At 48.0% G+C, this 26,726-nt stretch overlaps 15 protein-coding genes across 15 annotated transcripts; 7 read left to right on the top strand and 8 right to left on the bottom strand.

Annotated features, from left to right (window-relative positions):
• Positions 1-110: 110 nt before the first annotated feature.
• FVEG_13059 (lysozyme) lies at positions 111-998 on the top strand (the record flags this gene model as incomplete). The annotated part of the gene is made up of 3 exons (XM_018902439.1): positions 111-462; positions 516-646; positions 705-998. 3 exons carry the CDS (start codon positions 111-113, stop codon positions 996-998), a joined length of 777 nt encoding a protein of 258 aa, XP_018761175.1.
• An 82-nt stretch (positions 999-1,080) lies between these two features.
• Positions 1,081-1,993, bottom strand: FVEG_17440 (hypothetical protein). The gene is made up of 2 exons (XM_018906685.1): positions 1,792-1,993; positions 1,081-1,741 (listed from the first exon to the last, which is right to left on the bottom strand). The coding sequence occupies exon 2, from the start codon at positions 1,718-1,720 to the stop codon at positions 1,142-1,144; it is 579 nt and encodes a 192-aa protein (XP_018761176.1). The 5' UTR covers positions 1,721-1,741; positions 1,792-1,993; the 3' UTR covers positions 1,081-1,141.
• Positions 1,994-2,516: 523 nt separating this feature from the next.
• FVEG_17441 (hypothetical protein) lies at positions 2,517-3,993 on the bottom strand (the record flags this gene model as incomplete). Its single annotated transcript, XM_018906686.1, has 5 exons — positions 2,517-2,608; positions 2,710-3,014; positions 3,068-3,303; positions 3,353-3,791; positions 3,845-3,993. 5 exons carry the CDS (start codon positions 3,991-3,993, stop codon positions 2,517-2,519), a joined length of 1,221 nt encoding a protein of 406 aa, XP_018761177.1.
• A 267-nt stretch (positions 3,994-4,260) lies between these two features.
• FVEG_13060 (hypothetical protein) lies at positions 4,261-5,304 on the bottom strand (the record flags this gene model as incomplete). The annotated part of the gene is made up of 3 exons (XM_018902440.1): positions 4,261-4,511; positions 4,572-5,145; positions 5,200-5,304. 3 exons carry the CDS (start codon positions 5,302-5,304, stop codon positions 4,261-4,263), a joined length of 930 nt encoding a protein of 309 aa, XP_018761178.1.
• A 1,075-nt stretch (positions 5,305-6,379) lies between these two features.
• FVEG_13061 (hypothetical protein) lies at positions 6,380-6,892 on the top strand (the record flags this gene model as incomplete). Its single annotated transcript, XM_018902441.1, has 1 exon — positions 6,380-6,892. The coding sequence occupies one exon, from the start codon at positions 6,380-6,382 to the stop codon at positions 6,890-6,892; it is 513 nt and encodes a 170-aa protein (XP_018761179.1).
• Positions 6,893-7,560: 668 nt separating this feature from the next.
• FVEG_13062 (hypothetical protein) lies at positions 7,561-9,950 on the bottom strand (the record flags this gene model as incomplete). Its single annotated transcript, XM_018902442.1, has 4 exons — positions 7,561-8,063; positions 8,111-8,196; positions 8,255-8,498; positions 8,546-9,950. 4 exons carry the CDS (start codon positions 9,948-9,950, stop codon positions 7,561-7,563), a joined length of 2,238 nt encoding a protein of 745 aa, XP_018761180.1.
• Positions 9,951-10,907: 957 nt separating this feature from the next.
• On the top strand, positions 10,908-11,831 carry FVEG_17442 (hypothetical protein; the record flags this gene model as incomplete). The annotated part of the gene is made up of 1 exon (XM_018906687.1): positions 10,908-11,831. One exon carries the CDS (start codon positions 10,908-10,910, stop codon positions 11,829-11,831), a length of 924 nt encoding a protein of 307 aa, XP_018761181.1.
• A 313-nt stretch (positions 11,832-12,144) lies between these two features.
• FVEG_13063 (hypothetical protein) lies at positions 12,145-14,049 on the top strand (the record flags this gene model as incomplete). Its single annotated transcript, XM_018902443.1, has 7 exons — positions 12,145-12,540; positions 12,595-12,808; positions 12,859-12,924; positions 12,974-13,252; positions 13,304-13,532; positions 13,587-13,616; positions 13,664-14,049. The coding sequence occupies exons 1-7, from the start codon at positions 12,197-12,199 to the stop codon at positions 14,047-14,049; spliced, it is 1,548 nt and encodes a 515-aa protein (XP_018761182.1). The 5' UTR covers positions 12,145-12,196.
• Positions 14,050-14,286: 237 nt separating this feature from the next.
• Positions 14,287-17,268, top strand: FVEG_13064 (hypothetical protein; the record flags this gene model as incomplete). Its single annotated transcript, XM_018902444.1, has 1 exon — positions 14,287-17,268. The coding sequence occupies one exon, from the start codon at positions 14,287-14,289 to the stop codon at positions 17,266-17,268; it is 2,982 nt and encodes a 993-aa protein (XP_018761183.1).
• A 146-nt stretch (positions 17,269-17,414) lies between these two features.
• On the bottom strand, positions 17,415-18,158 carry FVEG_13065 (hypothetical protein; the record flags this gene model as incomplete). The annotated part of the gene is made up of 1 exon (XM_018902445.1): positions 17,415-18,158. The coding sequence occupies one exon, from the start codon at positions 18,156-18,158 to the stop codon at positions 17,415-17,417; it is 744 nt and encodes a 247-aa protein (XP_018761184.1).
• Positions 18,159-18,961: 803 nt separating this feature from the next.
• On the top strand, positions 18,962-20,417 carry FVEG_13066 (hypothetical protein; the record flags this gene model as incomplete). The annotated part of the gene is made up of 6 exons (XM_018902446.1): positions 18,962-19,296; positions 19,345-19,439; positions 19,500-19,795; positions 19,955-20,086; positions 20,152-20,261; positions 20,318-20,417. 6 exons carry the CDS (start codon positions 18,962-18,964, stop codon positions 20,415-20,417), a joined length of 1,068 nt encoding a protein of 355 aa, XP_018761185.1.
• A 694-nt stretch (positions 20,418-21,111) lies between these two features.
• Positions 21,112-22,051, bottom strand: FVEG_13067 (hypothetical protein; the record flags this gene model as incomplete). The annotated part of the gene is made up of 2 exons (XM_018902447.1): positions 21,112-21,890; positions 21,961-22,051. 2 exons carry the CDS (start codon positions 22,049-22,051, stop codon positions 21,112-21,114), a joined length of 870 nt encoding a protein of 289 aa, XP_018761186.1.
• A 666-nt stretch (positions 22,052-22,717) lies between these two features.
• FVEG_13068 (hypothetical protein) lies at positions 22,718-24,157 on the bottom strand (the record flags this gene model as incomplete). The annotated part of the gene is made up of 1 exon (XM_018902448.1): positions 22,718-24,157. One exon carries the CDS (start codon positions 24,155-24,157, stop codon positions 22,718-22,720), a length of 1,440 nt encoding a protein of 479 aa, XP_018761187.1.
• Positions 24,158-24,498: 341 nt separating this feature from the next.
• FVEG_13069 (L-fuculose-phosphate aldolase) lies at positions 24,499-25,387 on the top strand (the record flags this gene model as incomplete). The annotated part of the gene is made up of 2 exons (XM_018902449.1): positions 24,499-24,697; positions 24,750-25,387. The coding sequence occupies 2 exons, from the start codon at positions 24,499-24,501 to the stop codon at positions 25,385-25,387; spliced, it is 837 nt and encodes a 278-aa protein (XP_018761188.1).
• A 300-nt stretch (positions 25,388-25,687) lies between these two features.
• On the bottom strand, positions 25,688-26,485 carry FVEG_13070 (hypothetical protein; the record flags this gene model as incomplete). The annotated part of the gene is made up of 2 exons (XM_018902450.1): positions 25,688-26,153; positions 26,208-26,485. The coding sequence occupies 2 exons, from the start codon at positions 26,483-26,485 to the stop codon at positions 25,688-25,690; spliced, it is 744 nt and encodes a 247-aa protein (XP_018761189.1).
• Between the last annotated feature and the right edge of the window lie 241 nt (positions 26,486-26,726).

The following is a 26,726-nucleotide window of genomic DNA, read 5'->3' on the forward strand; positions in this document are numbered from 1 at the left end:
GGCTAATGACTTTGGCAATTCGTACATATAAGATAGGGACTCATGCACTCAGCTATTCGCAGATCAACAATCCTCCCGTCTGTCATTTACACGGTAATCACTAATTCACTATGAGACTTCACAGTCTCGCCGCCCAATTTCTTACAGCCGCCTCCAACACCGCCTTTCTCATCACAGACGAAGGCGTCAGATGCCGCAGTGGTCCAACGACAAGCCATGCCATCCAGCGACAATTCACCAAGGGTACTGATGGGACCATCACCTACCAAACCGAGGGCACCAACATCGAAGGGAACACTCTCTGGGACAAGACGACGTTCGGATGTTTCGTGTCCGACTACTACGTCGCTACAGGGTCAAGCGGGTACGTGACCTCGAAGTGCCGTTCGTGTAGACCGCCCAAATCGAACGCTGCGACTGTCAATCTGATCGCTAGCTTCGAGGGCTTCAGGCCTGATGTTTGTGAGTAAAGCCTTGGAGATAGTTGTTCACTGGGCTGAGACTGATGATTCCAGACAACGATCCGACTGGAAATCCGACGGTGGGGTATGGTCATCTATGTGACGCGCCTCAATGCAGTGAAGTCAAGTATCCGATCCCGCTTTCCGTTGTGAACGGAAAGAAGCTACTAGCAGATGACATGAAGGTTCGCTCTCACTACTCGTATCAAGGCGCTTTATTACTGACCAAGTCTGCTTCTGTAGGAGTTCGAAGTCTGTATCACAGCCATGCTGAACAGCAAGGCAAAGCTCAACAGGAACCAGTACGGCGCGCTCATAAGCTGGGCTTTCAACATGGGCTGCGGCAATGCTGAATCGTCTACCCTCATTGGGCGTCTGAATAACTGCGAGGATCCCAATACGGTAATCTCACAAGAACTTCCTCAGTGGGAGTACGCCAGTGGCCAACGGCTTCCGGGCTTGCTTCGTCGACGGAATGCGGAGATTGAGTTGGCTCAGAAGCCGACACGCCGCAGAGCTTTACCGAAGAGATGCTAAGTCCCTCATCGATCATTTCAGGCTTACGTATGTTGACGGGTAACTTATGTCGGCTGAGAGAGCGGAGCTAGGGTTCAAACGGGGCGTGAGCATGCGCAAGATATCGAGATACGTGATTTGTGTAGTTAATGCATCTCGTATTGTCACGAAATTTCTCCAGAACTAAACTTTGAACATGCATCGTCCACCATCCCTTGCCCAATTGCAACCTGATAGCTCTCCGATTTCGTAGCAACCCATGGCATCAACATCCTATGCGCCTCAATTGTAACAATTCCATATACCTCCCAGGTGTCATCCCCCGAACTCGATGGCGTCGCCGTACTCGGCGTACTCACAGAATCGGACGTAGCCTCACTGGGCTTTGGCCTGACGTACCACTGTGTCCAGCTGATCACTCCCGCAGGCGCATCTGCCCTCGATACGATTCCATTCGGCACTCTCTGGAAGATAATCGGCCATTTTAGATCCCTCTGAACTCCCGGTCCAAGTCTCATCACCTCGTAAGCCTGATAACAACGTAGACTTTGCCCTGGGTCTGATGAATCGAAGAATCGATCATTGGCGACGAGCGCATAGTCTAGGTCTGACTTTTCCCATGATCTCATGCCAGGATTGTGGCGTAGCACAGGCTCGTATGTCTGTATGTAGTCGAGGACAGCTTGGTGAGGAATATGGCGGGGTATTGGGACATTGACGAAGCAGTGATGCTGCGAGCGCATGCTCGCTTATGTCGCCGCGAGCTAGAAGCTGTCAGACATGGCGGCGGATTGGTCGCTTCCAGTAATCTTACGACGAATGAGAACCCCGGTTTATCCCTCGATTGAATGTGGCTCAAGCACAGAAGCGGCAGAGGGTGCCTGAGACTAAAGTGGCGTGTTTAGTCTGAGCAGTATGTCGTCTGGTGTGGCGATGGGTGGTAGGTAGTGAATACTGTCCAGTATGAAGATTGATAACAAAAGAATGACGAAGTTATCGCCAAGATTCCAGTTCGGAGTCGGCCAAGGTCCCGAACACGAGCGGCACGACTCGAGCGCGCCAGGTTTAGATTGACAGGTCTGTGGGGACGCCGTGGGAATCTGGCCAATCGCTTCGAGACCAAGCATGGCAAGTTCCGTCGAGTCTATTTATAGATGCCGAAATTCCCACCGCTAGATTTAGTGAGGAGAAATCTGGGAATGCATCCAACATCTTCTTATCTGATAACATGATCTAGCATTAAATTAGCTTAGATCCAAGGCTATCGCTTGCGCTGAGGGATTTCTGGGAGTTCTGTATCGTACGATACGGTTTGCATAACTTCCTATGTGAGCCTCGACGTCCTCATCGTCTATGAACATGTGCAACTTGACCAGCCGGGCCGTGAAATGCTACATGTTGGAATGCATCCCAACTTTTGGCTCAATTGATACATAGTGCTTATGAACCTCCTTGCCTCTTCCGATCTAGATCAATTGGACAGACTATATCAAACCCAGCCACTCGTGATGAAAAGCATTGACATCAGTACCCTATACCTCAATCGATATCCGACGTAAAGTTCATGTCGAGCTCGGATAACACAGAATCATTCTCTCTTAGCAGCCCAGTCACTTCCAAAAGGTCACGAGCTGGCTCTGATCAGCTGAATTGCTGAAGTCTGGCTAGTGCTCTCGGGTGGAAGTCTTTAGATGTAGAAACAAAAATGGACCCAACCGCTTCACCAACTCACGATGAGCCTCACCCACTGGTCTCGCCAAGTAACATCCAATGATCATTCCCAGAGTAAAGTCCCAAGCCACAAGATTCGATAAGTGAGCCAATTCATTACATGAATCAAGCAGATCAGCGACCGTACCAGCTCCGTGTCTCCGACGAGGAAGCAACTCGTCATCATGTTCCCAGTAGAAGCTCGGCGAGGGAATTCGAACTTTGAGCATGCTTGGCGTCAAATAGTCGAACGCCTTGAACTGGGAGAACTGACTGGTTAATATAGAATTGAGATGGACATACACCTTAAAGTGCAGGAGAACCAGCCTGGCCATGTTAGTACAGTACTCTGTAGGTGAGGGGAACCGTGGGCTGCTTACCGCTGGTAGGACTCGCGGACTATCGGATGTTTACTTTTATCATCTATTGCATTTTGATCATAGACGCCAAAGGATTGTAACAGCTGCCATATCTGCTTGCAATTGATCAAAGCGGATGGAAATGTCTCTGCCCGACGGTAGGTGCAAAGAATCAATGCAATGAGAAGGACCTGGAAGGCAGGGAGGAATTCAGATCGAGGTCCAGATGAGTCTGTGGCTGATGTTGGATGTTTTAACTATATATATATTAGATAATTAATTTTTCATTGGGATTATTGATCTCACTAGTTGCTCGGAAAGCGTCTTTAGCAAGGCATCATGATACAGTCGGGCTTTGTCCCTGGTCTCCGGAGTATCAATTGCCCACAGTCCAGCTGTCAAAACGGCAGCCGTGAGTTCTGGGGGAGGCTTTGATTGCAGGAAAGTTCTTTTATGCAACAAAGGCCAGTGGGGGTGAAAGTGCAGAAAGTAAGACGCTTCAAGCTCGTAACGACATGGTTCTTGGAGTAACTGTATCGTTGGATTTGAAGCCAGGTTTAGACCCTGAAGCTCAGTGCTGAGGGAAGATTTCGACGCGAGGACAGAAGATTCGCCTAGCTCAGAAACAGGTACAGGTTCTTGTGATCCAGATCCGGCGTTTTCTGTCAATGGCGTTTCCTCCATATCTTGCCCAGAAGCCTGGCTAGGTTGGTGGCTGATTGCCTCATGGCGTTTGAGCAGATCACTCAATAGATTCAGCATACACCAATCGGAACCGAGCTAGATGGGAATGCTTACCTTCGGTTAAAAGCAGCTGAGCATAGCGGGCATGCAAATGAGCGCAGGTTCAAGTGATCTCTCTCATGACGTAAGAGATGCTCTTTCTTCTTATATGAACAGGCGCACCCCGTATAGTTGCAGTGGAATCTCAACCAGTCTGAAGACATTGTAACTCTAGAATGGTAAGTCGATGTGGAAGATAATTTGCTGGAGATGCGCGATGTGGGATGAAGGGTTTCGACTTTACCTAACTCGGCAATCTGTCATCCAGGACTTGTTTGAACTGAATCGTCAAGATCCGATATGTTTATCAAGAGTTCAAGGCTATCATTCTTTCTCAAGATAGTGCGTGACATGCTTCCGACTATACAAAAATGAATTGATAGAGTAATATCCTAAGACACTATCAAGAGCTCTATAAACCACGCTGATAACTATTTCTTGCATGCGATCTCCAAAACGTCGCGGGCAGTCGCTACCTTGATCTCTGGGAAAAGGCTGTTGAGAGTCTTCTCCGGCTGGAAATCTAATCCTCCCTGGTCCGCAAAAACACCGAGCTCGGATAGCATGGTTTGCAGTGCTTCTTTAGGGAAGAAAGGGTAGGCGAGTTTGTGACCTGGAAGCTCCGTGACCTTTCCTGACTTGAGCAGCTCGAGTGAATCGTAGGTAATGTCAAACTTGTCGCCTGCCAAGTTCTGTCAGCTTTTACAGTCAAGAATTGTAATAGGAGTCGGCAGGTTCATACCAGTAACCTCTTCGGCAAGTTGCGTAAACTCTTTCCACGTAAGCCTATCGCCGATGATATAAGATACTGGATCCCACTTGTCCAGCGTCAAGAGCTTAGCAGTGAACTTGGCAACGTCTTTAGTATACGTAAAGACCAAATGCTGGTCCGGGTTTCCTGGAATCGCAGCCTTTCTCGCAGGAATGTCCAGAACTACAGTCAGAGGATCGAGGTAGGTCTTGAGATTTGGGGAGCCCCAATAATCAAGAAAGAAGCCATTCGCAACCGCGGTCCACTCCAAGTCAGTCTTCTCCAGTGCATCTAAGGAAGACACCTTGGCTGCGGCATTGAAGAACCAAGAATCCTCAGGACGATACCTGACGGCCCATACATTGGGGATGCATCGCTTGGTGACTATGGACTTGGCGGCGGCTTGAATAAGACATATCTCCTGCTCGGGAGGTGTATATCCACCTAGCGCGGCAACCACGACCTCTACGTGGTTTTCTTCAAGTAAGGTAGCAATGGAATTGGGGTCGGCGTAGTCGATAGAGAGGATGCGAGCACCGAGCTCTTTCTCCAGTGATGGGTTGGCCTGAGTAAAGATGATTAGCTGGGGAGTCCTAACACCAAGTCACTATGAACTAACCTTTCGGCCTAGAATAATGACCTCAAAATTGCCATCTGCGATGGTCTCTTCAACGATGAAGCGGCCGAGACTGCCGGTGCCTCCTGCAATAGCTACAACGGGCATAATGAGTGCTTTTGAAGAGAAGATATAAACACTGATGATTATATCTCTCTCGTAACGTTGGATGAATTGTGACTCGGTTTATATACTCGTGTCTCCGATTGTAGATGCTGGTGCTGACGCTACCTGCTGACAAAGGTTCTGGGATCTTCACAAGCGACATCCCACATCGTTCCATCCCTCCTGTCATCGCCTGGCCCTGGTGTTTGTCAATGTCGAACTCTATTATCAAACCTAGAGTTAGTAATAGGAACTTTCAGAATTTTCAGGTGCTAATTGAACCTTGGCCCCACACTTGTTCGTGTAGACTGTAGAGCTCTGAGTTTTTAAACCTGGTTATTGTAATTCTCCCGCTGTGATATATCTCATGACCTGCCCTGGAGCTACAGCCAGTAGCCACCAGTCTTGGACTATTCACTCAATAAGAAATTCATGATTAAATGTGCTTTGTGACTGAGTCAGTAATAGGTCAGATGGTGTCATCTTGTTCCGCTGATTTGAACAAGTTAACTCCAACGCTGGATATTACTACTTACTTTCAAGCTTCTAACCAAAACTGAATAGCACTACCAAGTCACAGTTTATCTATATCTCAGGTCCGATTATTTTATAATGCATATATCGGGATTACTTGCCAATATCATTGACAATCACAGATTGGGGCATTCGCCGGTATTATCTATGAAATCGACATCTCTGCGCAAGGCTAACGTATATAGGATGATATCTGCCAGCCATGCTATAGTTGTGGATTGCTCTCTAAGCATAAAGGTAGGTAGATGCCTTACCCCTAAGGTTGGGGCGTACAGCATAACGTCAAGCATAACGCTAAGCATGACGTTAAGCTTCGCGTTATGGCAGATATCCGGGCTTCCCGGACTACTCAGAACACTGGAATATCTGGGTCCAACAGTTGGTAATGCGGTTTGAGTTTGAAGACAAGGTGACGATTTATCTCTATTCCCGGTCATCAACAGGTTTATAAGATAGCCTATCCCCAGGTTCGTAGGTCTCCATCTCTACAGAATATCCCAGTCTCATTTAAAAAACACTAGCAATTATCTTCCCAAACATAACTATGGCAGACACAAACAAACGCATCGGAACTGGCGCCAAAGCGCCAGTGGAGATTGATCCATCGGCCTCTGGCACCATTGTCCGAATTGTATCGGCCGCTGAATCGACTTTTAATATCCTTTTGGCGGTACCCATGATATTCAACGCGGAGAAAGCCTTCAAACGGATGTACTTGACCGACGACCCATCTGGGGCGCCTTACGCTGTCCCAATGATGCAACTGTGCGGTATCAGCCTGGCCGCCATGACGGTACCGATGATGCTTGGAGTCCCGAATAACGCTGGGGCGGTAGAGACGAGGCGGGTCACGTATCAGATGCTAGCCTCCTTTGAGGCTATGGCTCTCCCGCTCTTGTTTTGGCAGGCTTGGGAGAACGGCAGTGGGATTTATCCTACCAAGCTGACCTTGGCTTCTGGATTGGCAATGAGTGTTGCATTGGGGTTTAGGATTTTCGTGTTGCTCATTAAACCGGAATGGATGGGCAAATACCAGGGAGAGGTTAGGCTGAACTGAAGGGGTTTTGTCCATGATTTCAGCTACTTGGAATAGCTGTCTTTATGGCTCTTCTTTCCGCTTTGGAGATAATGGCTTGCAGAGGAATATTATTTTATTACATTATGTTGTTATCGGATGAAAGAAAAAGGCTATTGTATGAAAATGAGCCCTTACTGGGTTACTAATAAATAGGATTAGGAACGATGAGGACTAAAGATTTGTTTTGTGAGCTAGAATCGGCCTTGCGGCTTGGTGCTGGAACTTCTGATGTCTAAAACCACGAGATCTGCGGACTTGACATCTTACATCGCTCCCGCCCCACGCCTGGCCCCGGGTCTTGATCTCCAATTCGGCGGTTGGGTAGGTATCTAATGCGCGGAGCTACAGGCCGAGGCCGCGGACTTCGGCTTCAGGCGGAGTTTATGACAAGGGTTGAAACTCCGCAAGCACATTTTAAGACGACGTGTCCTATTTCTCGATTCGAGGCACTTTAAGGTACAGTTTAGGAATAGACAAAATAAATAATACTTCAGATACTTAAGTATATACTTTGAGAATTTAATTCTTCTTATGTACCGTTCTGAAGCTAGGAAAGTCCTCGACACAAGTTTCTAGTCGCTGCGAGAAGCAGATCAGTGACAACTGGCAACTTCTTGATGTTCATACAATCTAGACTGGATGTGTCACTACATAGGGACGGAAAACTGCTTCTCTCTGCTATATGCTCGCGTCCTCGGGTTCACATAGCTGACCCAAGCGGTGGCGTTCGCCTTTGGGGAACCAGAGAAAGTATACACCGCTGCTGCAGAACCATCGGCCGGGATTGAGCGAGGGGTAGACTCTCTTGTGAACATGACCCCGGGGCCTGAGATACGGAAAACAACGTCTCTAAAGTCCACATCGTCAAAGTTAGTCACATTAACAACGACACGTCCATCGCTGACTTTGACATCCAAGTAGGCATCCGCGATATCCGGATCGTTTGTGACAGGCCTTCCCTGGCGTCTTGACGGAATAACACCCGCTCGATATGCAGCCTTCTGTGCAATAAGGCTTGTTTCATTGACATAGGGTGCAAGGTAGTTACGTAGAAACGTGTTGTTACGTCTTCCGGAATGGTTTGGGAAGCCATCTAGGACCTCGTTGTCTTTAACTCCGAGCTTACCCCAGTTATCGACCACAGTGTTCCCTGGTCCTGTCAGCAACTTCTCTGGCGTAGATGGGCAGTGCACATACATCCGGTGAGCTGCTCTGGAATCCAATCGTTTGGCGCATAATACTTCCCCGAGGTGAAACCCAGATTGTTGTACCAGGTGATATTTCTCGAGGCTTCATCTGTCGCAAGTGTCAGCCAAAATTATGATGGCTTATGTGAGTTACGTGCCAGGGTACAGAGCTTGCCACCCTGCATCATAGATGAAGTTGGATGACACCGTTGTGTTTGGTGACCGTGATAGCGTGTATACGCCCCCAAAGTCAGTATGAGATTGACCAAAATGATGGATCAAATTTCCCTCAATCAAATTGTTCTTCATGACGGTGGGTGTATCGTAGAGCGGCTGGTATCTATAAAGGCCTCGCTTGACGTACTCCGGGCTACCTCCTTCATCATTGCTTCCCCAGCCTAGAACCCATTAGCAGTCTTGCTCGTCAGAGAAGTATATGCCGTACCAAAGCCATGACAAATACCGCTATATGGCTGGTTATAAATGTCATTGTGTGTGATGGAAGAGTATTGCGTGTATGTGAAAAGGATAGGGACAGTGGAAGACCACAGGACCGAATTGTTATTGAAGATGTTGTTGGACGCGTGGATGTCTGACACAAGCATCTCCGGCTGCGATGGGTGGTGTGCATCGGCTTGTATACCTCCCACAGTGATGCTATTCCCCATCACCTGCGTGAAATAATTGTCATCGATGTGAATGTTATTTGCCCCGAGCCCAACACCCGTCAAGTGGGCGTTCTTGTCGTTTCCAACACCGATGCCTCCAGCTCCAAGCTCTCGAAAAGTACAAGACTCTATGGTGATGTTGTATGCAGCACTGACTTGAATCGCGCTAGGCATCTGCCACCAATGGGGCCTTGAAGCTTCAAAATTGGGCCACAGACTATCATTTCCCATATGACCACCGGTCTGCTGATCTATATACCCGTAAGTATCCGGTCTGAGCCACGTGCTGTGCTTGAAGGTAATTCCCTCAAAGTGTAAGTCGTGAACCGGCTCTTCATAGGTTCCACCGATGACTAGGAGAACCTCTTCGACTCCGAGATAGGCAGAGGCGGTAGCCATATTTTCGCCTTCTAACGGCTTGTAATAGACAGCTGACTCGTTTCTGTCAAGATAAAATTGTCCGCCGTCAGTGAGAAAGGCTTTAACATTCTGAATCCAGACGCCTCCATCCCAAAACGGCTCCGCGATTTGGTCATAGCCAATGAGTTGGTTAGCCCATATATCCCTTTTCATCTCAAGCACGCGATCTCCGACCTTTTCGATGAGCGCAACACGATCGGTAAAGGAGTTTATGGCCCGGAGCTCGCCATTCTCAATGCCTGGGATTTCCAGGATCCAGTCGTACTCCGAGCTGTTCCAGGTCATTCCGACTTTCGTGTACTCAAAATCCGTCCGATTATGGATCTGCCGTCTGGCATACTGAGCAGCTAACCCGTTTACGTAAAGATTACGGGACTTCGTTCCCTTGGGGACTGAAGCAGACCATATCCCGTCATCGCTTTCAGTCCAATTGTTGATCTCATATCCTCCAGAGATAACTGTCTCCGAGCCTGCCCATGTTACCTTGAAGCCATTGATACCGGAGTCTTCATTCCTGAACATGATGGGCTTGTCGATTACCCAAGTACCTGGGCCAAGGTGTACAGTAATGCCATCTTTGGCGGACGGAATGAGTCCACGGACAAGCTCTTGTGCTTTTTTAATACTCTTGACGGGCTTCCCAGCCGACCCAGTATTGTGATCTTGTCCTCGTCGATCAACGAAGATATCTGCTGCCACCGATAAGCGTACCGCGAAGAGGAAAATAGAGTACAAGCGCATCTTCTTGATAATACGTTGCATAGAAGAATCATTTAACATTGACTTTGAGTCTTGAGATTATCATGTACGATGCCAATTTATACAATAAACCCATTTAGCCTAGAGTTTAGGCAGAATCTTGCTCCTCATCTCGAGACTCCCATTTTCTCGTTGATCAGCATGCTCATGTAGCATACTTTACTTATAGCCGAGCCAGTCGTGTAATAACCTTAGGAAGTCTTGTGGAGGTGCGTTATGATTGGCGATCTTTGAACACTTCGCCAATAGCTAACCCGGCTTAAATGTAGGGTTTTTGTTTTAATTAACCGGCGGAAATTCAACTGCAAGCACCTATGGCATGATGATCAAAGGCGCGTGCCGGGGATCAGCCCTGTGAAGTTTCCCCGCTCCGGAAAGACACCGGCTTTGACGGAACACAAGTTGTTGCAATTATATCCATTCCAGGCTTATAATATAATCAGGTAGACTTGCTCAATCAGCTAACAAGCTAATTTTGAAGTAATTTATAGTGTCTTTAGCCATGATCCTCGAATTACTATTAAGGTTAGGAATATTAAGCCCTGCCTGCTCAAAGATAAAATAAGTCAAGTATCTACGATTACCAGCTTAGTAGTATACATAACAGTAGCTTATGCAAATCGTTGAAGTGTTGCTCTAGTATGTTGAGTGGAATGTTGACTAAGTTGATAAGATGGTTAAATCAGACTGCGTTTACTAACAGGCAGGATCAACACTGACTTATTCATTAATAATCTCAAGAAGGACGAATTACAGGGGGTTGAAATTACATCGAGGCACTGAATATCAGCCAATAACATTGCGACCTGAAGCGCTGAGGCTCAGTGGCACTCCAGCCTCATAATCAGTCGTCCAGCTGATGAATATTCTTACACCACGTCGTCATTTATAACAAATTGCCATCCTTGGAGATCTATATCAGAACCTTCCAACAGTGACATATCCGATATGTTTCCCACTATGTTCAAACCGCCCTTTGCGCCAGAACATTCCTTGCTTCGTGACGAACAGAGCAGCTATGTACCAGGCTTCCCCCGCGTCCCTCGACATAACAGGGATCAGATCAGGAAGCTGCTCACATCCGAGTTTTGCTCAGTCGATCTAGATCGGGTTTCGGATAAGCTCTGGTGGATGTCGAAGCAAGATAGCACAAATATATGGCCATTGCATAGACAGTTACTACAAGGCCGGTCGATCATCGTGACAGAGAACCCAAAGCTACATCTCGTATGGATCAACGATCGTGTTTTCATCAAGCCTCTTCCACGGTTCATCGGATCCCATGACTTCTGGAGAGAGCATCTTTGCAGTAGCAATACGAGCGAAGACGTGCGCATTCGAAGAGCTGCCTTAGGTTATTTACGCACATACTTTCATCTTATCCGGCACGAATCCGACTTTCGCATCGCCAAAGATTCTACTCTTTGTCTTATTCCAGGAGGTATCTCTTGGGAGCAGTTCTGCGACTTCACCTCTGATTTTGATGAGATCCTGGATAAGGATGTTTCCCTACGCTATGCCTATGGACAAATCCGCCTCACTCGCCTGAACTTCTACGCCCCGATCATTCTGCACAAGTCATATTTCCACAGGGTCGACTTCCAATACGGACAGTACTTCGCACGCTTCTATGCACCGATTTTATTCGCAATCGGAATCACGTCTGTGACATTGAGTGGACTGCAGGTGGTGGCCTCACTTGAAACAGGTGGCGGTACCAACTGGCAGGGGCTGGCGCTTGGTGTCAGCGTTTTGGCGATCTTGGTCTCTTTTGGGCTTCTCATTGGGCTTGGGGTTCTGCTTTCTTGGAAAATTGCCAAAGAGTGGAAATTCGCTATTAAAGAAAGGCGCCGTTTGATAAAGACTGAACGGGTCGTGGTTTGATAGTAAAGTCCAATACCTACTTTGTCATTACCCTCCTTTTCACGATGATCTAAAATATTGAGCCGACAAATCTGTGACGTTAGTGGCGCAGAGTCGGTGAAGCCGTAGTCCCTGAGAATTGCATTTCTGCCTATTTTCAACCCTCCGTGCATGTGTGCGGGCACTCTCATTCGTCGAGGACCCATCCACCCCCTAACTCACGCATACAAGGCATTCCAGGCGCCTATGCCAGCTTTTCAGCCGCAGACGAAGTCCTGACAGGCCCTGCTCATAGGTATCTTTCTCTGATTCAAAGTTTTCCATCTTTTTCATTCAGTCTCATTCGAGCATGCAAGTGTCTCCTCGAAGCGCATGCACCATCAGCAATGGCAGCAGCTAGCCACAAAAACTTCAGACTACGGGGCATCCCGCTCGAATGCGAGACTAGGAGTGAGGTTTGCAGCCTTGTTCAGAAGACTCTTGCACTCGAGCCCAATGCCAGCCCTACTGTTTACTCGCTTGCATGTTCCCCCACAGATCCAAATAGCAAGATCGCGACACTCAGTTTTCCTTCAATTCCAGAATGTTTATCCGATTGCACAAAGGTTGAGTGGAGTTTCGACTTATCTGGCGATAACGACATCGATTTCAGCAGGTCTCTTGCTTTCGACACACACTTTACAGGTTTCACACCGTTTCATCCCACAAGCGATACTGATTGCCAGATTGAGTAAGTGGACGAAAATTAATTTATCAGCGGATTTTGGCTGACGTTCCTGTCAAGCTTGATTGCAGTCTGTGGCCTTGGAGGGCATGCGCTGGGTTCATTCAAGGAAAAGAATGGTCGCTTCGTTTGGCTGCGAGATGCACTTCCATCAGACATCCCAAATGCAAGGATTTTAACCTACGGCTACAATAGTCAGCTTGTCGGAAGTGAATCCTTTCAAAGCTTGACTGACCTGGGAAGAACATTGCAGATTGACCTTGAGGACATTCGTGTATGTGACCCAAATATTCCCCCATATCTTCAACAACTAATGCTTATGAGGACTCAAACCAACCTCGCTCAATTCTATTCATCGGACATAGCCTGGGTGGGCTTGTCATCAAAGAGGTTCGTGCTTTCACAATGTTTCATTAGGCCTATTTTTAACAGCAGATAGACCGTCCGAATATTAAAAGAAGAGTCTCTTGGGCCCGACCTTTCAATCTTAAACGCCGTTTCCGGCTTCGCCTTCTTTGGGGTTCCCCATCGAGGTTTAGAAGTCAAGTGTCTGGTTCCTCTGGTAAAGGATAATCCCAACCGAGCACTTCTCGAGTCCCTCAACAAGAACTCTTCGCTTCTCGAGCACCTACAAAATGAGTTCGGCAAAATATCCAAAGCGAGAAACCTCTCTGTTGTGTCGTTCTATGAGACAGAAAAGTCCCCTACCGCAATCTGGGTGCGTCGTCTACACGTCGAGAAGCATTGTCTGTTCTAAGGCCGCATCTAGATAAATGGCAAATGGGAGATGTCTGGCACCAGCGAAGTGCTGGTAGAAGTGTTCTCGGCAACCTGCGGTTGTCAAAAGCAGCATCCAATCAACCGAAACCACTCTGAGATGGTGAAATACAGTGGCATCCATGATCAATTGTACCGAAGAGTATTGATTGCCCTCCGTCCTATACTTGGTGTATCACGAGGACGGCATGGAATTGCAGGTATAAGAGAAGGGCCACAAGGTTTGAAGCCGGATTTCGATAGGTAAATGTTCAATATACTCACATGTCTTCTAGCTTGTGTTCAACTTTCAAATGACGAGCAGGGTAAGAGCCACGGTAGGAGGCTGTTATATGCCGCTAATATTATGTAGAGTGCCTGAAATCGCTATCATTCCCCGAGCAAGAGCACAGATACTCCGAGATCTCCTACGCGAACGACACTTGCGATTGGCTTCTAGAAGACTACAACTATCAGAAATGGATGAAATCAGATCGCGGGCTCTTCTGGATCAAAGGATGCCCTGGAACAGGCAAATCGACCCTTATGAAGTTTGCAGCTGATACGATGAGCCACAGGAAGTCCGTAGAAGTCATCGCTTCCTTTTTCATCCATGGACGCGGCATAACATTGCAACAGACGCCGTTGGGCATATTTCGAGCTTTGCTAAATTCGTTGCTCTTGTCGTTTCCCAAGTACCTCGCGGAGCTCACAGAAGTCTTCCAAGATAAACAGAAGCGTCACGGATCATATGAGTAGAAGCACGGTTGGCAATGGAGTGAGAAAGAACTGGAGAAGTTCTTGTCCAGACTCTTGATTGAGGGTACTAAAGAGATGCCGGTGGTGATATTCATAGACGCACTTGATGAGTCTGGGGATCATGCCAGAAATCTGCTAATATCCCTTAAAAGCCTAGCAGAGAATGCTGAGCGAGAGGGATCCATGGTCAGGATCTGTTTTTCATCGAGGCATTTTCCAATACTTGGCCATGAGACGATGGCGAGGGTTTACGTGGAAGAGAGAAATGACCAGGACATCAGACTTGTCATTGAAGGCCAACTAGAAGATATTCAGCCCGTTGAAAGGCGGCGACAGATTGAGAAAGAGATCTTGTTGAAGGCCCATGGAGGCTTTCAATGGGCTATGCTCATCACAAAAATGGTACTGGAGGAAGACATGGCCGGCACCAGAACCGAGGATTTGCTGAATATTATATCAACAACCCCACCAGATCTTGATGACCTGTACGTCTTGATATTGAAGGGAGCGACCAAGGGCAAGTACAAGCAGATGGCCAAGCTGTTTCAGTGGGTCCTCTATGCCAAACGACCCTTATCAGCTCAAGAGCTTCGAGAGGCACTCGCAACTGATAAAGACATGCCTTATACAACAGTCTCGGAGCTCAGATCTCATTGTAACTGGTCGGATTCCGTATCTCAGTTCGAGTTGCGTGTCCGGCATATCTCCAGGGGTCTCGTTGAGTTCCAGAATCGTGACGTCTATGAGCAATATGAGCTCGGAGGCGAAGAATGGAGCCGGGAAGCTCAATTCATACACCAATCTGCTGCAGACTTTGTTGCTCAGAGGTTTCTCACCAATATCGACGAAAGGTCATCTATGTCCCCACCTGCAGCCGGCCACTATGAGATATCGAGGTCTTTTCTCAGATATTTGACCTTGGGTGAGATCCTCAACGCGAACGACCTATCTCGAGAGAAACTCTCAGCGACTTTCCCACTAATGCCATATGGAGTGACATTTCTCCTCGACCATGTTAAGGGGGTTGAGGAGGGAGCTATTTGCCAGGCTGACCTGGTGACACTCATTCAATGGAACCAGTACGAACGCCTTGGGATGCTGGCAAGAATATGGAGAATAATGGACCCTGAGGGCACTCATGCGCCTAGAGGGTGGCCTTTCCACGGTGCCTCCGTACTTCACCTTGCCGTAGCCTTTGCTTCACCTAGCTTGCTGGATGAGTTGCTACAGCGGGACAGTTCGCCCTTGGATGCCACTGATGTTGAAGAGAACACACCCCTTCAACTTGCTATACGAGAAGACTACCAAGACTTGGCCCTCTTGATACTGGAACGCTCGAGGGCGTGGCAGACTGAGATTGACTCTGTTTCTTCAGAAGACTGTCCAAGTGGTACTGTAGTACCACGAAAATACCTCGGTCATGTGAATACTTTTAATCTTGATGGCGAAACTCCTCTGAGCTTAGCCGTGTCCATCAAAGCAGATAGTCTAATTCGAGCCTTGATCGACGCAGGTGCTGATGTTAGACTTGAGAAGTCGCTCGTGTTTTATGCCATAAGTCAAAGAGACAAAGAGCTCGTATCTCAACTCATCAAAGGGGGTTCCAAACTTGAAGGCGCTGTATTCTTTGCAACGCAATGCTTACTTCGGACGAAGGATGGTGACCAGGAATTACTGGAACTCTTGAAGGATCTGCTTGGAGCTGGTGCGAACACAAGACGGTTCACAAATTGCGAAATTGATGATTACTTCGACTTCGATGAGTTAGAGGGAGAGGATGCTGAGGACGAAGAGGCGATTTTTGTTGCTTCGCGTGCGGGCAAAACGACGTTGGTAAGCCTTTTGGTGTCACACAGTTCTTCAACAACGATGAGAGACCAATCCAATAAAGTTCCAATACTGGTAGCTATTGAGAACGAGCAGTTCGACATCGCGATCTCCTTATTTCGGAATTCACCGCGGACAGTTTTCTTGGCGGATAACGAAGGCTTAACAGCTCTTGATAGTATGATATTACATGCTCTAGTTGACCTGGCGTATTCATTTGTGGAAGAGAGCGACGGGACCCTGACATTGCAGCGGTTTCTCTACCGAGCTATCGACATGAACCAACTTGAATTTGTGGATGATTTGTTGAATTGCGACCCCGACAACATAGAAATGGTCAATCAATCTTGGGGAGAGCGGGATACACCATTTTTGGAGGCAGTCAAGAGAATGGAGGATGATATGGTTGAATTGTTTCTTAGAAGAGAGGAGACAGACCCTCGCGTCAGAGCTAAAGATGGAAAAACCCCTTTCTTTCTCGCTATTCAGCTTGGGTCCCTGACTATTGCCAAGCTACTCCTTAATACAGGGAACCTTGCCTCCAAACCTGAGAGTTTTGAAGGGGTAGGAAGCTTTGCGAGATCTATCGAAAATGCGTTCCGAGATATGATTAAAGTTCTTTATGGATCTGATCCAGGTGGCCTTGAGTGGCATCCTGGTAGGTTTCAAAAATGCCTTTGGTGGACGATCAAGAGTGGAAACCTGAGAATGCTGAGGTTTTTACTTTGTGAAACGACGGTTGATATCAATTCGGCGGGATATGAAGGACAACCACCACTATTTTGGGCTATTAGGAGCGGCAACGAAGGCGTTATTAAGGTTCTTCTGGATAGTGGTAAAGTCAATTTGCACGGGGAAATGATGGGGAAATCACCTTGTGGTTGGGCGATGGATATGAGAAGAAATGGCATTATCGAGATGCTACTGGGGTCAGATTCTTTCGACCTTCACATGGAAGGCGATGTGGTCAGACGGAGGTTGTTGTTGTGGGCTATTGAAAACGAAAAGGGTCACATAATTCAGCTCGTGGTCGACTCTGCTGGGCCTGGAATTCTCCCTGAAGACGACGACCTTGTAAGCAGATTGTTCTGGTGGGCAATCGGAAAAGGAAATATCAGTTTGGTGAATATGCTTCATGAATCAGGTAAGTACGATATCAACACGAAGGATCCTTCAGGAAGGACGCCGTTGATATATGCTGCTGAGACGTGTGCCGAGGAGGCCATGGGGATACTTCTCAAAACAGGTAAAGCTGATATACAGGCGGTTGATAACAGAGGTGACACAGCACTTTCGATAGCGATAAATAGGGGTTACAGGACGATAGTCGATCTACTGTCGAATCACATGCATAGGGAAATGGGAATGGCCATTAGGGTTGCAGAATGTTAGTATATCCATGTAGTAGTAGCATTCAAGTCCAGAGCAACGCGATATAGAGCTCTAATATCATCGCGATTATATTGAAAGTATAGCTAAATCAACTTTCTCCAGGCGTTCCTTGAGGCATGTAAAAATCCTTTCCAAAGGGAGCTGGCTTACCAGGGAAGTTCCTGTCCCTTGGAAGTAATAAACTTGCCAGAGACATTCTCCCGCGTCGCACTGTCAATAATTCCAAGACTACCCTTCACCGCTTCCTCGACACCTTCAAGCATAGCATGAGGAAATCCCCACTCCGTAGCAGCAGATTCGCCCATTTCCGTATTGACGAACCCAGGGTGAAGTGCAAAGGCAACCAAGCCCTCGTTCTGCAAATGCAGAGCCTGTGTAAGCCAGTTCAATGCAGCCTTGCTGGGTCCATATGCACCAGCGACTACTTCATGGTAGGTGATACAGCCAACAGATGATGAAACGTTGACCACCTTGGGAGCAGATGACTTTTGCAACAAGGACCAAAGCCCTTGGACGACCGTCAGCGGGCCGATTGTATTGATCTCGAAGGCGGAGCGGAGGTCACCGGTCGGGATTTCGAGCACAGGATAGGATTTGAAGCTGGCCGCAGCATTGTTGATAAGAACATCGACGTGATCAATGTCAAACAATTTGCGGATCTGGTCAGGGGGGAGTGCGGTGGTGAAGTCCAATTGGACAATAGACAAGATTGCGCCGTCGCCTCTGGTTAGATCGGCAGTAGCATCTTCGAGAGCTGTCCGAGCTTGGTCGTCACGAACAGTAGCAATGACGGTAACGGAGGGACGAGCAATGAGAGCTTTGACGAAGCCAAGGCCAATGCCTCTGTTGCCGCCAGTAACGACCCAAACAGCGTTGTTACTAGAAGCCATAATGCTCTCGAGGGGAGATTGAAGTGGACTCAGTCTGGCGGAAAGACTCTGTGTGCCAACATGAAATACACCTTATAAGTAATGAGGCATAATTGACTAATATCAGCTTTAGCCAATTAGCTACAGCATAGAATGGAAGATTGATCATCCGGCTTACATGGCACAGCTTGGCAAAGCGCACAACTAATAACGAAGGATTTTAGCGGCTGAATACAGTACGACAGCAAGAGGGGCGCAGAAAAAAGGTAAACTATTAAAATAACCAGGAGAGTATCACTGGGCATAGTACTGCAAGAGGTATATAATCTCAATTTTACTAAGGGTTTGCCGGTTTTGTGTTGGCTTCTTGACTAAGCTAGTTAGACTAGTCCAAACCTCACAAGGTCAGGTCCCCGGCATCAAGTGAGGAAAAACGCGGGGTACGGGGAAAGACTCCCCTGGCTTTAGATATCCTGCCGTCACCATCGCTCTTGCGAACTGCATCAAACGTGACTTAGTCAAGCCCTTAACGTGTACGAAGTGTCTTAGCTCTTTCAGCCGTGCAGAGCATCTCGAGCGGCACGATGCGCTGCGTAGAAGCTTCCGTATAGTACTTATCGTGCTCTCATACTTACAAGCATACAGATACCGGAGAACGGCCATATAAATGCTCGTGCGGTAGAGCGTTTGCGAGGAGGTTTGTGTGTTCGCGGCTGCTAAATCTCTACTCATTGGCAATGATTGACTAACAGACTTCTTTTAGCGATGCCTTCTCGCGTCACCTCAAGGGTTGCAGAGTAGGAGAATCGAGAACAACGACAAACATGCATGTCACGGGCGCACGGTCGAGACGAGCTTGTGATCGTTGTGCTCATCTGAAGGCAAAGTGCGACTCTGGACGTCCCTGCCATCGCTGTATCTCTCAAGGTGTGAGCTGCGCCTACAATGGCAATTTAGATCAGCACAACGGCACCTTGCAACAGCCCGCTTTAAACTCACCAGGTGCCTCTGATGGTGGCCGTGGCATTTCTTCTCCTCCTAGGACAATAGCGATTCCTCAAGCCTCACCACAGCGGTCAGTCGAGACTAGCGATCTGCTGCCAGTGATGACTGCTCAAGGTTCACGTGAAGAGTCTGGTTGGCTCAACGGTGATTCCCAGTGCGACTTTTAACCGGTGCTTTTTGCGCAGGAGCTTACCCTTGATAGCAACTTGCCGTGGGGCCTCGATGTGCCCTCTTTGCCCCTGTTCCCACCATTCGTTCTTGATGGTGCGCCAGACGTCATGCTTGAGCTTGAGCAGCGTAAGCATCGCCAAATACACATATGAAACATGCATGCGCAATTACTAACGGTAACTCTAGTTGATCCTAAAGGTTTAGAATTATCTTCTGGGAGGCTTAGCGAACCGGCCCTGAGTTTTCTGTCGCTGGAGCAGCCGGATCCCTTGCAGGCAAAATGCGGCGCGATTCAGACCCTGCTCCAAGGGCCAGGGCCGGAGCTGCCAGAGAACGTTGTGACAAGGTCAATTAACCGAGAAAACTTGCTGCAGGCGTTGCAACTCTTCAGCAGGAACTTCCAACATCACATACCCATTCTTCATGCTCCCACCTTTAACCTAGCAACTGCGTCGCCACTCCTCGTACTGGCGATGTTCACTGTAGGGGCTTGCTACACTGATATCGTCCGCCCAGCAAAGTACATATCTGGAATGGCCATGTGAGCTTTGGCAAATGTCGAGAAGCAGCAAGTAAGTTGGTTTTGGAGGGACGTTTTTACTAAGACGCCGCTGTTGCAGAATGGTTTTAACAATAGCTAGCACGAGATTGACATGAGTGAGCCTTCGCTATCCTCAATCCAAGCGAGCATCGCCGCATCTTCAGTTCTTGGAAGCTCGCAAGACGAAACTTCCCTCATGGCCTTCCCGTTGTATTTTGCGCGTAGCATTTCTGTGAGAGCTTTGCTTCGTGGTTCTTAGCCTTGAATATCTGTTTTGCTAACTTCTATCACAATCAGATGGCGAAAAGGGCTGCGGTCTTTGACACAAGCCCTCTGATAGATTACATAACATTAACCGAAAAGACATTCGACTGGCATTTATGGGTTGAGCGCGAGACTCGTATCAGGTTTGTTCAAGGTGGATCGTGGTTGGAAGGACCTCACTAATAGTCTTGATTCACAGAATCGCGAATGTCTTGTTCAGCCAAGACGTGTCCAGCTGTATCTTCATGGGCACGGCGCCGACATTCTCCCCGCTGGATCTCGACATCGAGCTTCCTTGATACGAGACATGCTGGAACTCTCGATCCGCCCGGACGCGTCTTGAGTATTTGCAATCTGCGCCTCCACAGCGGAGACTCTCGTGCACGTTTCTTGAGCTGCGGACAGCATCAATCGGGTGCTCTATGAATGGCTCGCCGTCTGGGAGAGAAGGACCTGGCGCGACGCTGACTACGAGAATCTTGCCTTCTCACTGGATCCGCTGCCATTCTGGTGGCTGGCCAAGTTATTCGTGCTTCTTCACTGTGGCAGGGACTACTTTTCCGTTGGCAGCGAATTCACAATAGTTAACAAGACCGGAAGGTCTCTTCGGGATAGTTATTCCTCGCAGGTTAAGATCTTCCGCTGGCTCGGCAAGCTACGGCAGAAAAAGTCGCCAGACCAGACCCAAAAGGTAGAGTCGCTGGCAAGCTTGATGCTTCCTATGTATCGACATGTCAATTTTTGTTAATCTAGGATATATAATGAGTATTGACGGAATGGAATTGGTGGCACGAGGCCAAAGCCATTTGAATCAGGCAGATCGTATGATGGCCATGGTGTTCTTATGATCTAATAGTTGAATAAATATTTCTTTGCAACGTCTGGTATGTCCGAGGCCATCTATCCAGGTGACCACAAGTATTAAGCTGCGTAATCTCGACTGAGACCACCACCTTTAACGAAAGGAACGGTGTTGTTCAATATATTCCATCCCTATGCTGATAATTTGTTGAATAGGTCATGCTCCTCAATTGTCTTCTGCTCTTGTATAATGCAGTCAAAGCTTATCGTCAAGTCTGCATATCTCCCACTCAGAAAGTCCACTTGCCCGGATGCGAGAAGTACACACGAATTACCTGGTAAGGATATTTCCTCGCGCAGCTTAGGACGGATGGTCTTCACTGCCACTGACGCCCAAGGTTTGGTCTCTTTGGTCTCCAAATCCGTCAGCAGTCGTGTCACAATACCCCTCGGATGGATGGCGAAAGACTGGATGCCCATTTCGTGGTTCTCTCTATGGATACAGTCGCAGAGGCGCGTAGCAGCCAGCTTCAAGATCTGGTAGCTGGACATCCTTTCATCTGAGCGCGTCGCCGCCCGAGATGCCGTGATGATAATATGACCGGCACCTTGGGCCAGCATGATAGGTAAGACGTGGCGCGAAAAGAGGTAGACGCCCTTGAGGTTAACCTCGAGGCCCATCCACCACCGATCGGGATAGCCACTCGCGATGGGTACTAGGGGCGGGTTCATGCCAGTATTGTAGCAGAGGACATAGATGCGATTACCGGCCCAGGCAGTGGCTTCCGAGACGAAGGTGTCCAAGTCGGCGTTGCTTCGGACGTCAAGGGCGCGCAAGAACACTTGGATGTCCGGCTTGATCTCCTGGACTTTCTGTCGGCTCTCTTCCAGCTCTGACTCCTCCAGGGCGATCAAGATAAGCTTAGCCGCCGAGGCTTGGGCAAAGGTTATTGCAATGGCTTGTCCGATGCCTGGGATAGTCAGAGAAGGGGTTAGTTTATACTCACTTAAGTATGCGGGCTCAAGGGAGACTTCTCATACCACGGCCAGCTCCGGTGATCATCATCACCTTTCCCTTTGCAGTTTGCTTCAAGGTAGTCGAGGCATTGATGGTAGGATACACGGATTTCATAGTGTCGGGCTGGAGATTTGTGTTTGCCATGCTGCAAAGTGTATATATACAGACGATGCTACTGTGTCTTGGTTTTTGCAGTAGCTGCAGAGAGACAACTTAGGCCGTTATTATATTACTTAAATAAATTCTTTACACCGGTTTAAATACCCAGACGTAGAGGGTCCAATAGTACAGTGCTCCAGCCTATACACGGTAACTCCTGGGGCCGTGGAGATTATTCCGACCTCTCCCCAGTCCTACCCCACAAACCCCACGGGAGAGTAGATTCAAGGCATTGATGGATTAGCCCTGAGTTGTTTTCGGCTGTCCTCGCTGTTCTCCGGGCGGCTGGCGTCCGGTTGTGAGACCATTATCGGTTAGTTATACCATCGCGGCTCTAGAAATTGTAAAACGTGACTTATATTAGCGACTAGCCAGGCAGAGAGCTTAGTAAATATTATTGATCTTTAAAGTATAGAGTAAATTATTACTATACTAGAGGATATATAGAAATATTAATTCTTTTTTATTCCACTTATAAATAGACAGACTTGAGATATAGGTACTTAGAATTGTTCTGACCAATTAGCTATTTAGAACCTCCTCGCCGCTACGAAAGAGAAATCCAGAGGTTTATAATTTATTTATATTACATGTATCAAAACTGCCATACGTATCCTACAATTAGGGAGTAATCAGCTCAGGTGCTAGTCCGCATCTCACGATACTCTTCCGCTGAATGTCTGCATACAGGGCTTCAGGCTCCAACAATACAGATCCTAGAGCATTCTCAAAGCCTTGCTGATTAGGATGCTCATTGGCTTGTAAAGGTACTTCCTGGCCTTTATCTAGATTTGATGCGAAGATTCCTGCTGCAGAGAATGGCAGAAAGTCCTCATATGTGATAGGCTCGGCTTTGAGATATCCCTGGGCAACCAAGTCTTCTAGGGATAGTGTCCCTGTGATATCAAAGCTCTCTGTACCTGTACGGTAATAAGTACAGTAAATGAGGCCTTGCTTACGTAGTTCTGCCCACGAGTCAGGATAGGCTTTAAAGGCATCACGCATGGCCTCATCCATCGCTCCAGGGCCCTGTGCACCTGAATCCTTACAGATGTTGCTTGTGGCTTTGGTCAACAGCTCATCGTAAAGCTTTCTTCCCGCAATTGTCACGGCGGCTCCTCGCTCTTCAATTTCTCCAAACCGAGCTCGATGAGTCCCTTGGATAAGAGTTCCATGGTTATCGCGGAATCTGATTTGTTCTTCCAGTGCCAGGAAGCTCGTTTGACGGAGGAGAATCGGGCATTGACGTGGAGGAGGACCCTCGATGCGATCCTTGACTTGAAGGCCTTGCTTTCGCATTTGTACTTGACTTGTCTCAATGTTTAACGTTCGAGGGGTTAAATGATTGATATGCGCAGTCTGGAATGAAGCGATGTCGGCAAGGATAGGGTGCTCCTTGGACAGCTTTCTGTATTCTTCTTGCGATGCCGATGCTTCTGGCATCCAACTGAAAGTCTTCAAAGCCTCGTGAACGAATTCCTCAACTTCACAGATCTGCAAGTGCCAGTTTTGTCTCTCGGCATAATTGATCAACTCCAGAAGTCTGCTACTGAAGATATGGCGTCGTGATAACAACTTTAATGCAAGCTCACGAGTCTCCTCATTGACGATCAATTCAGGTCTGAGCAAAGTGGTGAAGACTCTGAAAGGGTTCTGATCCAAGGATTCTAGGTCAACTGGACGAAAGCAGGTGCCATGCATGGGTAGTCCAGCGACAGAAAGATCGTAGTAGCCCACTGCCTTCAGACCAAGAATGGCAAAGAGGCGGGCCATAGTCCGTAGCTCAGAGCAGGTACCCAGCCTGATGGCACCATGCCTCTCTAGATCAAGTCTTTGAGACAGTAGAGCATCCTTCATCGAGTCCGGGTGCTCACAAAGCACGTCCGTATTTACTGTATGGACGATTTGGACCAAATTCTCATACAATGGCACTTCATTTCGGTACATTTTTGACAATGCCAGGGTGAAAGCAGTTCGAACATCCACAGGGCTTGCAAAATCGTCACCACGATATATGGGAGATGGTTCAACCGGGATCGATATAGCATTGATGGCAGGCATTTTAGTTATAGTGAACAAGAAGAAAGGGGGATCAAAAGTAATGATAGCCAGTGCTAGAATGAATTAATTATGACAATAGCTGTGCATATATTATATATAATATTAGATGCCATATCGTCTTTCATTGTTTAAAACTTACATCGTATGGTGCTGCGGATAGTGCCGAGGGTGTACAAGTTCACAGCGTGGGTACCACTGAATTAACACATCAGCCAATCACGGCGGCTACCGAAGGCATCCCAGTGCAACAACCCACCGATTAAAGCGCTCCCTTTCGTATAAGACAATGGTTCAGGCACTGTCAAACACACCGACTTCAGCACCACAACCAAGCATCCATCATGTCTTCTACAACTACCACGACAACTTCCAAGGCTTCATTATCTACAAGTCAACCCAAAGATAGACTCCATCAAATTCCACAATTTCCCACCCCCGAAGCTAAAAGACGATGGCAATTGGAGCAAATGGCGGGCGCCTTTCGCATATTTGCGAGATTGGGCTTCGCTGATGGAGGGAGTGGCCATATCAGTCTTAGAGGTAGGTTTGTATAGTCCACTCTGGGCCACTAATTAGCTAAACTATAGAGCAGACCCAGTTCAGCCAGACACATTTTGGCTAAATCCTTATGGAGTCCATTTCGGCCTCTTGAAGGTGTCTGACATGGTTCATGTGAATGAAGATGGAGAACGTATCGGTGGCGCAGATAGGCCCGTGAATACTGCCGGGTTTATCATACATGCAGCTATCCATAAACGACGGCCTGATATCAATGCTGCATGCCACTTCCACAGCCCCTATGGCCGTGCATGGTCCACCTTTGGAAAACCCATAGACATGTTAAATCAGGATAGTTGCATGTTCTATAATGACCTTGCGGTATATGCCAACTTCGGTGGTGTCGTATTTGCTAAAGAGGAGGGTATGCGGCTCGCTGACACATTGGGTCCGACCAAAAAGAACCTGATACTACAGAATCACGGTATCTTGACATCCGGCGGCACTATTGCTGAAGCAGCTGCCTTCTTCATCGCTTTGGAGAGAGCTTGTCAGTCACAGCTTCTGGTTGAAGCGTCTTTGGCCGGCTCGCGGTTACAAAAGACGTTTGTGGGTGACGAAGAGGCTCAGTACACAAAGGATGGAACTGGAACCCCAGAGGTTATGTACATGCAGTTCGAGCCAGAATACCAATACATTCTGGCTAGGTCTGGGGGCGACTTTTTGCAATAGAATGCTCAATATACTTGGAGACATCCTTCATCTTTATTATAGTGAATGGTTCTATTTCCTCCGAAGCAGGATGCCTCAAAGATTTCTTAGTTGCTCCATATGCAACCGCATCACCATGCTTTAGTCACCGTGATATGGCAGCATTTCAATGGAGCAATGGAGTATTGCGTACAGTCTCCGGAGCCGTCCAAAGCTAAGTAAACAAAATCCAGCATAAATCAGCCTACGAGTCCAGCGATAGAGGTTTTCACGTATGATAGAACTGTGGAAATAGCGATTAGGGATTACTAGTTCTCATTTTCATGTGTCTCTCGCATCTGACGCTTTCCACGACAACGGGTTCCGTCTCGTCAGCCCGGAGTAGAACCACATACCCATTGTATAAACGTCGTATACCGGGATTTGAATCGCATCATGAATCCGATCTGCATAAGGTGGCATGTTTGTACACTCCAAGACCACTGCGGCGACGTCAGGATGTTGAAGTACCAGCGATTTGGCCTCGGCAACGAGTTCTCTCTCAAGCCGATCGGCGTCATAGTTCGCTCCACGCGCGCAAATGTCCCTTAGATGGCTGTCATCCGAGAGTCCCCATACACGGACACGGCTAGGATCAATGCCCAGCTCCAGCAAGTGAGCGCTTCCCAATCTCGCACTGTCATAGGTCAACACCCCGATAGGTCTATTAATAGGAGAAATGGCCAGGAGGCTGGGAACCTGAACGAGGGCAGACGTAGCTACAGGTATGGGGGACAGGGCTGCTAATCTGACATGTTCAGCGGGTGGTGGACTAACAAGACCAGGCTGGAAATCGGGTTACCTGGTTTGGGCAGCGGCCAAGAAGCCGCAGCTGGTAATGATGCCGACAGCCCCTCTCTCTGCGAGTCTTATCGCGGCTTGCACAAAACGATCAATAAAAGCATCTTCGTAGTTGCCATTGGTGACAATTTGAGCTTCTGAAGTGCCTATCACCTTTTCGCGGATGAGGGGAAAGGGCCATGTACTCTGATTGAAGGGATCGCCTGGGGGACGGTAAATGTCAACTTCCACAGCGAGAAAGCCCAACGGCGGGTCTGAAAGTGTATACTCTCGGGCCATGATCGCTTCTTGGAATCTTTTTTGATCAGTGAGGCTCAGATATTTCATCCTTACTTACAGAGTACACTTGGTTATTTCATCTGGAAAGTCATCGCCTGGGTCGGGTTGGCTTAGTGGTGCGGGGCTTCGTTCTTCACCAATCACGGGGCTTACCGGCGGGTTCGCGCTGCCTTCGGAGGTTTCCTTGTCAATCATTACTGCTTTAGGAGTCACGAATGGACCAAACTTCTAAGATGGCCCG

This window comes from Fusarium verticillioides, chromosome 11, assembly GCF_000149555.1.
Source record: "Fusarium verticillioides 7600 chromosome 11, whole genome shotgun sequence".
NCBI lineage: Eukaryota > Fungi > Ascomycota > Sordariomycetes > Hypocreales > Nectriaceae > Fusarium > Fusarium verticillioides.

What these genes read in the sequence shown, in the direction of transcription:
- FVEG_17440 (XM_018906685.1), bottom strand. Translation starts at nt 1,720, where the DNA reads ATGCGCTCGCAGCATCACTGCTTCGTCAATGTCCCAATACCCCGCCAT.